The sequence below is a fragment of the Spermophilus citellus genome (genome assembly GCF_964194105.1).
Source record: "Spermophilus citellus genome assembly, chromosome: 7".
NCBI classification, from domain to species: domain Eukaryota; kingdom Metazoa; phylum Chordata; class Mammalia; order Rodentia; family Sciuridae; genus Spermophilus; species Spermophilus citellus.
Genome location: NC_138188.1, coordinates 56168180 through 56183879, shown reverse-complemented (window position 1 = coordinate 56183879; position 15700 = coordinate 56168180). Strand labels below are relative to the sequence as shown.

General features: G+C 34.3%; 1 protein-coding gene across 2 annotated transcripts in view; it reads left to right on the top strand.

The window, feature by feature from the left end:
- KPNA4 (karyopherin subunit alpha 4) overlaps positions 1-15700 on the top strand; it is a 67756-nt gene that overhangs the window by 33445 nt on the left and 18611 nt on the right. For both annotated transcript variants that reach the window (XM_081302468.1, XM_081302467.1), the window contains 7 exons: positions 3195-3239; positions 4085-4174; positions 4277-4306; positions 4404-4456; positions 8947-9042; positions 9566-9651; positions 10879-10965. In XM_081302468.1, the coding sequence (XP_081158594.1) occupies positions 3198-3239; positions 4085-4174; positions 4277-4306; positions 4404-4456; positions 8947-9042; positions 9566-9651; positions 10879-10965 (484 nt within the window). In that variant the 5' untranslated portion in view covers positions 3195-3197. The remainder of the gene's footprint in view (positions 1-3194; positions 3240-4084; positions 4175-4276; positions 4307-4403; positions 4457-8946; positions 9043-9565; positions 9652-10878; positions 10966-15700) is intronic.

The following is a 15700-nucleotide window of genomic DNA, read 5'->3' as shown; positions in this document are numbered from 1 at the left end:
TTCTCTACCCTATTCAGCTGGTCACATGAGGTGCGAGACTCAAAGGAAAAATGAGTTGCATTCCCCTCCATATCTCTGACTTGAGTCTCCCCCCTAGGTATAATCTTCTCTGTGCCTGTTTCAATCTCATTCTGCTAGGCACACTCTAGGCCACACAGCAGTCACTTGCCAGGACAGTATGGCAGTGTTTGCTCTGATCTCCTGTGCTGCCATAGCAGCAAGCTGCAACTTTTGCCTCCTCTAGAAGTCCTCTCCACCTCAGTTCTCTGCTTACCAATTGAGAAACACCAAGCAATTTTCAGACACCAGCTCACTGAGAAACTCATTCAGCTAAATTGAAACTGCTTCTCTGTTCTACAGATTTTCCCATGCCACATTTCTTCATTGTATTTCTCAGTTTGTGTTATCCTTCACCTGTGTTCCCCTGTGTAGCAAACTGATGACACTGGTGCTGCCACTACTAGCTTGGCTTCATTTTGCTCTTTCTTGTCCTTTAGTTCACATATCTAAGTTTCTGGGTCTCTTAAGAGTCTCTGTTTGATCTTGAATTTCAGTGAATTCCCTTTTTCACCCACCTTGTTGAGAAGCAGTACTTCTTCAGTTTGAATACCAACCCATGGAGCAACTGGAAATGCAGCCTTTCTATAATCTGCCATCTTGAATTCTGTTAAGAACTGTTATAGCAGTGCTTAGCTAATTGTTTTTATTCATGTTTCATTATTCATTCATTAGTGTTTTTATAATTGAATCATTGTTTTTAAAATCTATATCTGTACCAAAGCTCAGAAGATCTCCAGAACTTCACTTAAGCAAAGTTAGAATGAAATGGTCTGGTCAAAAATTGAGCCAGGTGTAGTGGCACACGCCTGAAATCCCAATGGCTCAGGAGGCTAAAGCAGGAGGATTGTGAGTTCAAAGACAGCCTCACCAAAAGGAGGCACTAAGCAATTCAGTGAGACCCTGTCTCTAAAAAAATACAAAATATGGCTGGAGATATGACTCAGTGGTCAAGTGCCCCTGAGTTCAATCCCCTATACCCCCCCCCAAGAAAAGAAAGTTGGGGCAAAAATTTATGTACATGTAAGATTAGTCATAACATTTAAGATAATAATTGTTTCTTGTTATTCCTTATATATATAGAACTTAAAATGTAGTATAGTGGCAGAGGTACCAGTATAAATGAAAGTATATAGTAGAATTTTATATTAGAAGGTAGTAAGTGGTATGAAGAAAAATGAGGCAGAGAAGGGAGAGAGAGTACCCAGATGGAAGTTTGTGGATGATCAGAAAGGGGAAGACCTCGAAACAGTGGTTAGGGACTCAGTACTCAGATAGTGGGGAGTACCATTTCAGACTGAGGAAGTAATAATATAATAATTAACACATATTCTGCTGTGTGCCAGGAACTGTATACTTAACAAATATTTATTTAAGCCTTACAGTAAGCCTATGAAGTAGATATTTTTACCGCTCCCATTTTATAGACAAGGAAACCGAAATGCAGAGAGCTAGTAAATAGGATGTTTAAGACATTGAATCCATGCAGAAAACTCCATTTTCTTAGGAATTGCTACAAAGTATATTAGTCATGAGGCAAGAGTTTCCAGTGTGTTTGAGTAATAGCAAAATTGGTGTGGGTACAGCAAAATGAATTGAGAATGGTAAAACTAAAGTCTAAGTGGTGGTAATTGGAAAGTGAATGAGATGCGAAGATTCAACAACTTCAGCAATTGTAAAGATTGAGCTTTTACTCTAAAGTGGAGGGCCATTGAATGGTTTTGAAAAGGAGAGTGACAGGATTTGTCTGACTTTCCAGTATTTCTCTCTTTTTTAATATTTATTTTTTAGTTATAGGTGGACACAATATCTTTATTTTTATGTGGTGCTGAGGATCGAACCCAGTGCCTCATGCATGTGAGGGCGAGTGCTCTACCGCTGAGCCACAATCCCAGCCCCTCAAGTAGTTCTTGATAAGAGTTCTTGGATCCTTTTCCCCATGGAATTTATGGGTAGAATTCAGGATAGCCTGGGCATTTAGGAGTATTTTCACTAAACTTCTGATTGAAACAGTGGTTTCTTCACATAATGTAGTTAACAAACCAGAGTAGTACTGAAGTTACCTGTGACTTTGTCATGGCCAGTACATATCACATTGTTGCAGATATCTTGAAGTATCATTTAAGGTCATCATTACTTTGAAATTATAAATTCTTAGACCCACTGCTAGATCCCACTTAATGTACTAATTAAGAAGCAAATTGTCTTTAATATATATTTTAATAACTCTATATCAATATAATTGGTTTTCTTAGTAATCCCATGTAATTTTTTGTGTACTTAAAAACACTGAACGATGTTCAGTTGATTTCACCAGGCTGCCAAAGGAGTCCATAGCACATAAAAGACTGTGTAAAGATTACTATGGCTGCTATGATAAGAGTAGACTGGGGAGGAAGAAAAATGGAGGGTAAGAAAAGGAGGGATACATGTCAGAAGACTTTTGCAGTAATCTTGATGAGGGGTAATGGTTAGTTGGACCAGATTAGTGGAGGAGGAGGTAGTGATATGTGGTGCGACTTTGGATAAGTAAACATTTACAATGAGAAGAAAAACAATCTTAGGATGGCTCCAAGGATTAGGATCTGTGGAAAGAAGGATGGACTTGCTATTTGCTGAGGTGGTAGAGTCTGTTTCAGAAAATTCAGTTTTGGGTATAAGTTTGAGATATTTGTTAGACATGTAAATATCACTTTGTGATTTGGTATTTTCACTTAATATATCTTGACATTTGCGTTATCAGAAAGAATTAAATGAATATGTATCCATGTATTAGTTAACTTAAAAAATTGTAAAAAAAAAACTTTTTACAAAATAAGAGTGGTAACTGGATGTGATAGAATGGTTAAATTAGAAAGAATGACAATCTTTTTTTAAATAAATTTTATGTAACAGTTTTTAAAATTATAATATAGCCAGTATTATAATAATAATAATAGTAATTTTAAATAAAATATAAATGTGAACTAAAGATGGAAAATCACCTATATAGTATGATAATGAGATGAGTAATATGATTATTTGCATATTTAACTAGAAGAAAAGATTAGGTTGTGCATTAAAATGTTAATAGTGGTTTTCTCTGGGTAATGGAATTTGAGGTGATTTTAAATTTTTTTATTTTATTTTTTTTGTAGACTATGAGAAGACAGCGAAATGAAGTTGTAGTTGAATTAAGGAAGGTGAGTCTGATAAATATTGGAACTTCCAGGCATAATTCTAGCAGCAATATAGAATATATAGAAGTCGTTAAGTATATATTTTTTGCAAATATATTTCCTATTGTGTAACTAATTTTTTTTATTGAATATAGTTAAGCTTTTTTTCAATCTTAGATGTTCAACATTTCTTTTTCTTTTACAAAAGGAAGTTTTGACTAGTTTTGAAAAGCTATTGAAATTGGCAAGATAGAACTTGTCCACTGTGCAAAAGTACATATAACAACTTACCAGATTTTTTTGTAATTTTTATTAATTTATGTAAAGTGTAAGTTATAGAGATATATAAATAATTCTAATAATTAATAGGTGATAGGCCTTGAGAAAACTTTTTACTTATAAATTTTATCAAATTTTCAAGTATTAAAAGTAGATTGTGTAGTTGAGGATATATTTGTAAATTTGCCTCAAACATTTTTAGTGAAATTCAAGTGGCCCTTGATTTTAGTAAGGCATTATTGATTTTGTCTAATTTTGAATTGTCCAATTTTTGCTTTGACTTTGCTTTTAGGTGATAAAAAGATGCTCCCAGATGATGTGTAAAATGGTTTAGTACTTTTAAGTAAAAATATATATGTTTGGTTCTGGCTTAAAACTATACATGTTTGTGATTTGGGACTTAAATTAGTATCAGTTAAGTGTTTGGTTCACACTGTTGTTTAATTTTTTTGCATTTGAATTTTAAAAGACACTTCATGTTTCTGTAGGCCGAATCCTGCAAATCTAACCTTTGTAAGTGTTTGGCTTTTTTTTTTTTTTAAACAGAAATTCTTTGTTTGACTTTCTTTTTTTATTTTTATTTTTTAAAGAATAAAAGAGATGAACATCTCTTAAAGAGAAGAAATGTACCACATGAAGATATCTGTGAAGACTCTGATATAGATGGTGATTATAGAGTGGTAAGTTACTATTATTCTGGTAACTTGTGAAAGATTTCACATAAATATTGCTTTCTAAGGTGACTTTTTAACTTTATTTGTTCTCTTTAACTTTTTCCCCAGCAAAATACCTCTCTAGAAGCTATTGTTCAGGTAAGTAGCTTCTCCCCACCCCTTTGCATTTCCTGGACTCAACAATTAATTATTATGTCTCTCTATCATAAATTGTCTTTTTTTTTTTTTTTTATAGAATGCTTCAAGTGATAACCAAGGAATTCAATTAAGTGCAGTACAAGCTGCTAGGTAAGTTAAGTTTTGAAGACAGATTTAAATTTTATGTGTTACATAGGGGTACTGTTTAGGGTTATAGTCAAATTTAACTTTGACAAACAGTAAGCAGTAATAGAAAAACTAAATTTATTCCACAAAATTGTTCTCTGATTTAGAGTACTAACATTGGTCGCAATTTTTAAATCCTCATGAGCTTAAATAAATATAGTGAATCTTTCATGTACATACTACATAGAAATTCTAGGGAAAAGTTGATTTAATGGATTACTGCTTAGAATAATAGAAAAGCATTATTTACAAAGCTTTAGCTGTTACTAATTTATAGGCTTTATTTTATAAAAGTCATATTATTCAGACCCTTAACAGTCAGCTAATTTTTCTGATACCTATAAGCATACTATATCAGTGTGTAACAGACTTCAAGATATATAGCTGCATATGCTCTTGGTGTCTTTCCAGGCCAGAAATACCAAGTTATTTTGTACATTTTTGTTGTGAATCCTGTGCCCTCATATTTTAGGGGAAAAACCAAAAGAAAAAAAAATTATTACCAAGGCATCTGTATGAACAAATAAATTGGGGGAAGTCAGGTCGTACCATTATGCAAATGGTAATTGCTTTGTATATTTATGAGTATAATAACACCACCATCTGATATGATTATTAGTGGGAAAGAGACACACAATAAATTGATCTTAGTTAATAGAATTTCAAACTGGAAAAAAGATTTCACAGGTCCATCCATTATCTTATCCAATGCATGAATCCTTTTTGTATTTTGTTCTACTTTCTACTTTTGTGTATTCACCTTAAATAACTAAGAACAAATAGGGAAATATAGAATTACATAAAAAACTTTTTAGAGAATGCTAAGGCATGTAGAAAGAAAAACTACAAAACTATTCATGTCTCAGAAAGGCTAATAATTAAGAAATTGTTAGTGTTGTTAACTGTTTCTGTTTAGTTTCTGTGAGTGTATGAGCTCTGCAAGAAAATTAAAGCCCAGTGCATCTTAAGAGGTTCTCAAAGCATGGTCTGTGCATTCCTAAAGATCTGAGACAATTTCAGCATAAAAAACAAACTAATTTTAAGACTTTTTTTTTTTTTTTTTTTTTGCCCTTTTTCATCATGTTAGTAACCTTTACATTGATGTTGCAAAAGGAACTATGGGTAAAACTGCTGGAACCTTAACACAAATCAAGGGCTGGGAATGTGGCTTAGGCGGTAGCGCGCTTGTCTGGCATGCGTGCGGCCCGGGTTCGATCCTCAGCACCACATACCAACAAAGATGTTGTGTCCGCCGAGAACTAAAAAATAAATATTAAAAATTCTCTCTCTCATTCTCTCTCCTCTCTCACTCTCTCTTTAAAAAAAAAAAAAAATTCTCTCTCTCTCTCTCCTCTCTCACTCTCTCTTTAAAAAAAAAAAAAAAAACACAAATCAAGATGGGCACCAAACTGGTTTTATATTATGTTGTATATACTGTATTCTTTTTTGGGAGGGAGCTTACTGGGGATTGAACTGAGGGGCACTTGACCACTGAGCCACATCCCCAGCCCTGTTTTATATTTTATTAGAGACAGGGTCTCACTGAGTTGCTTAGTGCCTCACGAAATTGCTGAGGCTGGCTTTGAATTAAAGATCCTCCTGCCTCCACCTCCCGAGCCGCTGGGATTACAGGCATGTGCCACCGTGCCCATCTAATTGTGTTCTTTATTATCAAAAGAATATGCCACAGTTTTGGCTGGCCACTCAAGCAGGAACAAAACTTTATTTTGAAAAAGCCACCGATACTCTCTAGGCGCCAGCAAGCCAAACCCGGTCCTCCCAACTCGGGCCTCCACCGGAACCGCGCGTCTCCCTGAACCGGGGGTCCCCCGACCTCCCCCGGAATTCCCTCCTACTATCCTTCCCCAACCAATGGGAACTCTCCATGAGTCCCGTAACATGAGTCCGGTAGCAGGCCAAGGTGAACAGCGGGAGTCCAATTTCCATATGAATGTAAATCTTAACATAATCATATCTCAGTGGCTAGCTGGCGTCACTTTACAACCAAAGGTACCATACATCGTATATTTGCTTGTGGCTCCTAGCAAGAATAAAAGCCATTTCTGTCCTTGGTGAAGCAGTAAAATATTTTTTTTAAATCTTTACCCTTTGGGGTTGGGGTTGTGGCTCAAAGGTAGAGTGCTTGCCTAGCATGTTCGAGGCATTGGGTTTGATTCTCAGCACCACATAAAAGTAAATAAAGAAAATAAAGGTATTGTGTCCAACTACAACTAAAAAAAAATATTTAAAAAAATATTTCTTTAAAAAAATCATTACCTTTGATTTCCTACAACCTTGAATGAGAAAATTTTGGTGTTACGATTTTTATAATTTTTTTTTATTTCTACTTGTGCTAATTACTGTGCCTTATGTTTTGGAAAACACCATGTGATCTAATTTTTCCTTTAAGTTTAGAATCTAATTGGGAATGCAGAACTACATAGAAAGTAATGATACTTAGTAGCAAATTAGGACTGTGCTCTGTAAATGCTCAGAATAGATAGATGGTATTATGTAAAACATAGAACTTGAGATGGACTTGGAAGAGATAGCATTTGAATAGAGAGGTGCTAAGGCATTAACAGAGAGGGGAGTAGGATATAAGAAAGGACTTAGAAATGAGATAGAAGTCAGGTTTGATAGTGTGCACCTGGAATCCCAGCACTTCAGTTGGCTGAGGCAGGATGGTGTAGTTCAGTAGTAAAGTACTCCTGGGTTCAATCCACAGTAGCAAAAAGCAAACAAAAAATGAGATTGTGGTGGTGTGACAACTGAGCTGTTGAGTTTTTGAGTTACAGAGAGTAAGATTAATTAGGTAAAGTAGAGCCAATTTGTAGAGCAGTTTAAAGCTAGGTCAAGGAGTTGTATATTCATAGGGTAGTAAATAAGCAACTGTCAGTTTACATGGGGGAGATGAGCTGCTTAAGGGTTTTTTGTTTTGTTTTTGGTTCTGGGAATTAACTAAACTAAACTCAGGGGTATTCTACAACTAAGCTACATCTCCAGCCTTTTTAATTTTTTATTTTGAGACAGGATCTTGGTAAGTTGCTTAGGGCCTGGCTAAATTGCTGAAGCTGGTTTTGAACTTGGAATCCCCCTGCCTCAGCTTCCTAAGGTGTATGCCACCAGGCTGGTTCTTTTTATTTATTCATTTTGTTTGTTTGATTGTTTTGGTACTAGGAATTGAACCCAGGGAAGCTTACCACTGAGCAACCCTTTTTATTTTATTTTTGTGTTTTGAGATAGGGTTTCACTAAATTGCTGAGGCTTTGACCTTGCAACACTCCTGCCTCAAGTGTGTTGGTTCTTAAGCCTTTTCTTTTCTTTTTTTAAATGTTGTTTTTAGTTGTAGATGGACAAAATACCTTTATTTTATTTATATGTGGTGCTGAAGATCGAACCCAGGGCCTCACATGTCTGAGGCAAGCGCTCAACCACTGAGCCACAACCCCAGTCCCATTAAGCCTTTTCTTTATATTACTAATAATTCAGGGGATTCTAATGTAAAGATTTGTGTCAGGTCACATTTAGGGTTTAATCTGCATACTGCAGTCTCCCACATGTGAAAATAAGTATTAGCTGGCTTTTGTTTGTTTTTATCTTATAAGCTTCATGAGAGCAGGGATGTATCTAATCTGTCTCAGTCTCCAGCATCTCTTTGGGTATTTTCCTGTGTATTGCTGTCATTATTCCATTCATTTTTAGTTGGTGAGATGAGAGTGTTCTGTACATTCAATTTAGTGTACAGAATAGGATAAAAAATTGAATACTAGTGTCAGCTGTAAACATAAATCAGCAGCCTACTTGTTCTTGCCCTTGACTCTTTTGTGACTTAATATGAATCATTTGGGTGTTTCAGTGACCTTTCTTTCTTTCTTAGCAGAGTAAATGCTAGGTCAAAGTTTGCCAACTATTTTCTCTGAGCCCAAAATTTAGTTAAAACCAAAGGTAAAGCATATAAAAACATTTAGTTATAAGCCATATTCAGGGGGCTGGGGATGTGGCTCAAGCGGTAGCGCGCTTGCCTGGCATGCGTGCGGCCCGGGTTCGATCCTCAGCACCACATACCAACAAAGATGTTGTGTCCGCCGAGAACTAAAAAATAAATATTAAAAAATTCTCTCTCTCTCTCTCTCTCTCTCTCTCTCTTTCTCCTCTCTCACTCTCTCTTTAAAAAAAAAAATAAGCCATATTCAGAACTTCACTGAGGGAATATAATATTATATTAATGAAAGTGATAAAATGTCCATCGTATTTTCCTAATTATTGATCATCTCTAAATTTAATTTACAAATTAGTCTTTTATAATTAGAGAAACTATTGCATTATGTAAATTATAAAAATTAACTTTCAAAGAAGGTACTTGTGCCATATATTTAAGATCTGATAATATATTTACCAAATATAATAATTGTGTATGTCATTAAGTTACAAAGAGGTTATGTATCTTACAGGAAGCTTTTGTCCAGTGATCGAAATCCACCAATTGATGACTTAATAAAATCTGGAATATTGCCTATTTTAGTCCATTGTCTTGAAAGAGATGACAAGTAAGTACATTATTTAATAAATTTAGAATATATCCTTTGGAGAGGCAAGATTTTCTAGTATTTAAGTTTGATCTTTAAAGAAAAGAAGGCTGTGGGATGGAATTAAAGTCAAAAGTGAAAAGCAATGCAAAATAAGTTAATGTCAGGAGATGCAGGCAAAGGCCAAGTAGGAGTTTAACTTGATAAATTTATCATTATCAAGTTATCAATTTAACTTGTAAGGCTTGAAAATGGACAGAAGACAAAACTAGGGGAGTAATATACAAGTATCTTAATAAAGATACATTACAAAAAATAAAGATGTAGGAAGAGGTTATATATATATATACCTTTATATAAAAGTAAAATGTTTTAAACAGTGATTGGGTTTTTTTTAGTTTTTTGTTTTTTGTTTTGTTTTTAAATGTTGGATGGATAGATGATGCATTTTAAACATTAAAAGCTAGAGGTAGGAAATGATTGGTAGATATTTGGGTCAGTGTAAAAAAAAATCATCTGTTTAAATAATTTTGTTCTTTTATAGTCCTTCTTTACAGTTTGAAGCTGCATGGGCTTTGACAAATATTGCATCTGGAACCTCTGAACAAACTCAAGCAGTGGTTCAGTCCAGTAAGTTGTTTATTAACAAACAAAATTGTGATTTTTAAGTCAGTAAAGTATATAACTATTTACATTATAAAATAATAGCTACCCATTAGCGTTTAGGGCTGTTGAAATAGCTAATTTAAATATGTTACTTTAATCAACTTGTTCAGGTGACTGACATTTTGTCTTAGATTACTTTCTAAAACTGAGTATTTCAAGAGTTGTAAGTGGAAAATTACTGTGAGATATAGTAACTTAGGTGTATTTTTTCATGAATACTATTTCATTCTTCTACCAAAGAGTAATCATTTTTTAAAAAGATATTTTAAGTGTTGTTAAACGTAAGCCATGTATAAACTAGTTCAAATCATAAGAACTAATTTCTTAATGGTTTTGAAGGTATGGGGAGCAGATGTTAGCCATGCAAACATTTTATATTCTAACATGTGTTATAATTTAGGAAAAATAATCATCTTACATCCTACTAAAACTTGTTTAGTTTTGGGTTCAAGTATATTTTGTTTTGTGTTTTGGCTTTTTTTTTTTTTATATATAGTTGGCTATCAGGTAAACTTAGGATTTTATAATGTCTTATTCATACCTCTGCTCTTTCCTGTTTTATGCCATCCTTAAAGATTAGAAAGAGGCTTAGAATTTATCACTGCTAGTCTGTCTTAATATGCCAAAAATAGATAAGTGAATTTTTTTGTTTAGTGTTTTATTATTCTGTTCATTTACAGATCTGACTGTTGTTCCCATCTTTATTAACCAGCTGATTCAGGTCTCATGTGGCCCAGGAATCACAGGCCTAAGGACCCACAATCATACTAAATTTGTATATTCAGAATTTCTTAAATAGTTTCTTAAAAGTTTAATCTTTGTTTTATTTGTAGATGATATTTACTTTTTAAGGAATCTTTATTTTGGAATTATGGTTGTGGTTAAGGCTGAATTTGATTCCCCAACCCCCCACCATTATATTAAGTTCACGTTGAATTTGACAATTGTCTATATTTTAAAATTCTTTTTGATACTGAATAAGGAAACTGCTAGTCAAAAATTCTTACAGTAACACAATTCTAACTTTAAAAAGAGATCAGCCAGGATATATTTTTAATAGATTTCCATACACACATACATGTACATATGCATACATATATATTTTTTGAGATCTCAGCAGAAAATGAAGATTAATTTTTGTTTTATAGTATGGTCTTCAGCCTTAAGTGTGAACATGTTTTCCTGCTTCAGATGCTGTGCCACTTTTCCTGAGGCTTCTTCATTCACCTCATCAGAATGTCTGTGAGCAGGCAGTGTGGGCATTGGGAAATATCATAGGTTTGTATAAAACTTATAATGCTAATCCAACAATTATTGCCATATGCTAGGTAATAAAAATTACTACTAATAGATGAAAATGAAAAACAATTTGTCTTCAGTACTTGTTTTTGTGAGATAGCTTCCAGAAATTTTGTATGTAAGTATAAAGCATTTGAAAAACAGAAGGAACATTTTTGTTGCTTAAAATACTGTTTATATATAGTCAACTTTAAAATTACTTGAAGAATTATAAAATATGATTTAGATCTTATCCTTTTTATCTTGGAATCCATTCTATTTCTCACCTTTCTCCATCAAAGACAATATAAAAAAGGGGGGTGGTGGCAAAACTTAAACCAGTAATTTTCCTCTTTAATGGCAGTTTTGAGTTTAAAATGACTTTTTTTTAATCTTTTACAGACTTTATCACATTCAAATTTAGTAATTTATAAAGTACAGTGGTATCTCCTACCATGAATCAGTAGGAAGTATCTGCTAGCCTATTAAATGTTGCACAACACAACCACAATTACTATACCTATTAGGTGTTCTCTGATAAATAATTCTATAAAGAATAATTAAAGATAATTTTATTATTTCAAGAATTAGGAACTAAGATCATCCAAACTCAAAAAATCAAGGAATTCTCTTCAGTAGAGAATGGGAAAAAATCTAGGGTCTGAATTATTCTGTGTCCCTGATGTAGATGAGAGACCTAGCTATTGAGAGAGAGCACCTTTTTTTTTTTTTTTTTTTTTAATTATTTTATTGTTGGTTGTTCAAAACATTACATAGTTCTTATTATACCATATTTCACAGATTGATTCAAGTGGGTTATGAACTCCCATTTTTACCCCGTATACAGATTGCTGTGTCACATCAGTTACATTTCCATTGATTTACAAATTGCCTTTCTAGTGACTGATGTATTCTGCTGTCTATCCCATTCTCCACTGTCCCCTCACCCCTCCCCTCCCCTCCCCTCCCCTACTCGAGAGAGAGCACCTTTCTTATAGGTGTCTTTATTTCAGTAAGTGAGATTTCTGAGTTACTCTTGCCACAGATATATTGTTGTTCTTGCATGGAAGTAACTAATATTGTTTTGATGTGCCTTTTTTTGTTTAAAAAAATTTTTTTTAGAAGTTTATAGTATTTATTTTTTATTTTTTATTTATTTTTTATTGTTGGTTGTTCAAAACATTACATAGTTCTTTTTTTTAATATTTTTTTTAAGAGAGAGAGAGAGAGAGAGAGAATTTTTAATATTTATTTTCAGTTCTCGGCGGACACAACATCTTTGTTGGTATGTGGTGCTGAGGATCGAACCCGGGCCGCATGCATGCCAGGCGAGCGCGCTACCGCTTGAGCCACATCCCCAGCCCATTACATAGTTCTTGACATATCATATTTCACATTTTGATTCAAGTGGGTTATGAACTCCAATTTTTACCCTGTATACAGATTGCAGAATCACATCAGTTACACTTCCATTGATTTACATATTGCCATACTAGTGTCTGTTGTATTCTGCTGCCTTTTGTTTAAAATTTTTTATTAATGTATATAATTATACTTAATAGTGGGATTCATTATGCCATATTTGTACATACACATAACTTGATCCATCTTATTCCCTAGTACCTTCCCTTTTCTTTCCCTCCTCCCTCCTCCTGATCCACTTGCTCTACTCTACCGATTTCCCTTCTACTATTATTATTTTAATTATACATTATAATTATATATAAAAGCAGGAATTATCATGATATATTCATACTTACATAGCGTAATTTCATAGATTTTATTTTCCAGTACTTCCCCACACTCCCTGACTTTTCTCTACTTTATTGGTGTTCCTTCTATTTTCATAAGGGTCTCCCACGTAGGCCACACACACACACATTTTTTGTTCTCTTTCCTCCCTAGTCTCTCTTCCACATATGAGAAGAGATATTCCACTCTTGACTTATTTAACTTCACAGATACTTTCCGGTTCCATCCATTTACCAGCACATGGCATAATTTTATTCTTCTTTATGGCTGACTAAAAAACTCCATTGTGTATATAAACCACATTTTCTTTCTACTTTTGATTGTTGACAGGAACTAGACTGGTTTTATAACTTGGCTATTGTGAATTGTGCTGCTCTAAACATGTATCACTATAGTATGCTGATTTTAGTTTGTTTGAGTATTTACCAACGAGTGAAATAAGCTGGATCATATGGTGGTTCCCTTCTTAGACTTTCAAAGAATCTCTGTACTGCTTTCCAAAGTGGTTATAATAATTTGGCATCTCACCAACAGTATATTAGTGTATTCCCTGCCCCCCACATCCTTGCCAGAAGTTATTCTTTTTTTTTAATTATTATTAGTTTTTCAAAACATTACATAGTTCTTGACACAGCATATTTCATACATTTGATTCAAGTGGGTTATGAACTCCCATTTTTACCCCATATACAGATTGCAGAATCACATCGGTTACACATCCACGTTTTTACATATTGCCATACTGGTGTCTGTTGTATTCTGTTGCCTTTCCTATCCTCTACTATCCCCCCTCCCTTCCCCCCCCCCATCTTCTCTCTCTACCCCATCTACTGCAATTCATTTCTCTTCCTTGTTTTTTTTTCCCTTTCCCCTCACTTCCTCTTATATGTAATTTTGTATAATAATGAGGGTGTCCTTCCATTTCCATGCAGAATTTATTCTTATTAGTATTTTGATGATTGCCATTTTGACTGGAGTGAGATGAAGTCTCAGTGTGATTTTTGATTTGCGCTTCCCTAATTGCTGAAAATGTTGAACATTTTTTCATATATTGGCCATTTTCTCTTCTTTTGAGAAATGTCTGTTGAGATCATTTTGCACATTTATCAGTTGGGTTATTGGGGGAGGTTGAGTTGTTTATATATCATGTATATTAATCCTCTATTGGAATACTAGCTGGCAAAGGTTTTCTCCCATTCTGTAGACTCTTTTTATGCTCTTGTTTCCTTTGCTGTAAAAAAGCTTTTTAATTTGATGCCATCCCATATATTGGTTCTTTATTTCTTGAGCTTGAGAAGTCTTATTAAGGAAATTAGTGCCCATGCCTATATGTTGGAATGATCCTGTGTTTTGTCTAGATCTTTATCCACTTGAAGTTGATTTTTGTACAGGGTGAGGGGTAAGGATCCAGTTTTATTCCTCTTCATGTGGTTTTCTAATTTTCCCAATATCATTTTTTTAAAAAGCTATTTATTGTCAGGCACCCACCTGTAATCCTGGCGACTTAGAAGGCTGAGGCAGGAGGATCACAAGCTCAAATAGCCAGCCCCAGCAAAAGTGAGGTACTGAGCATCTCAGTGAGAACCTGTCTTGAGATAAAAGACAAAACAGGGGATATGGCTCAATCAAGTGTCCCTGAATTCAATCCCTTCCCCCCACCACCACCAAGAAAAAGGCTATTTTTTTTTTAAAGGCTATCTTTTCAGCCGGGTATAGTAGCAAATGCCTGTAATCCCAGCTACTCAGGAGGATCACAAGTTTAAAACCAGACCCAGCAACTTAGAGGGACCCTTAAAATTTTTTTTAAAAAAAGGGCTGAGGATATGGCTCAATGGTTAAGTGCCCTAGGGTTCAATCCTCTGTACCAAAAGTAGGAGGGTAGCTATTTTTTCCTCTAACGTAGGGTTTTGGCCCCTTTGTTGAGGATCACATGACTGTATTTATGTTAGCTTGTTTCTAAGTTTTATTCCATTGGTCTTTATGACAATACCATGCTGGTTTGTTACTATAGCTCAGTAGTATAATTTGAGATCAGCCAGTGTTATGCTATTGGCATCATAGTATAATTTGACTGTTCTGGGTCTTTTTTTCTTTCATGTGAATTTTAGTACTGTATTTTCTACATCTGTGAAGAAAATCATTGGTATTTAGTGGGGATTGCATTCAATCTGTAGATCACTTTGGGTAATGTGACTAATTTTTCCATATTGATTCTACCTAGCCAAGAACATGGGACATCTTTTCATCTTCCAAGGTCATCTTCAATTTGTTTCTTCAGTGTTCCATAATTTTCATTGTAGAGGTCTTGTATCTCTTTGGTTATATTTATTTCCAAGATTTTGGAGTTGGGCGGAGTTCTGGGTTTTTTCCTTTATTTTTGAAACTGTTGTGAATGGAATTGTTCTCTTGACTTCTTTCTCAGCAGATTCATTATTGTGGTATGTAAATGCTATTGATTTTGTATGTTGATCTTGTATTATCCAGAATAATTTGTTTATCAGCTCCAAAAGTCTTCTGGAGTTTTTTGGATCTTTGAAGTATAGAATGGTGTCATCAGCAAACAGATAATTGACTTCTTTTTCATATTTATATTTCTTTAATTTCTGTCTCTTGCTTGATTGCTCTGGCTAGAGTTTCAAGAACTATGTTGAATAGGAATGTTTGGAGTGGGCATTCTTGTTTTGTTCCTGTTTTTAGAGGAAATACCTTCAGCTTTTCTCCATTCAGTATGATGTTGGCTTTGGATTGTGGAATATAGCCTTCATGATGTGATGTACCTCTTTATTGTCCTCTGAAAGGAACAGCATAGAAAATGGCATGGTTATGATTGTTTGTTTGTTTTTTTTAATGGGAGGATTTCTCTGTAAAATATTCCCAGCATAGGGACTATTGCTATAGGAATTACATTATTTATATATGCAAGGGATCCTTACTCCTTTGCTCTCTTATCTCCAGATGTAGTAGTGTAAGGAAAGGTCTTTTT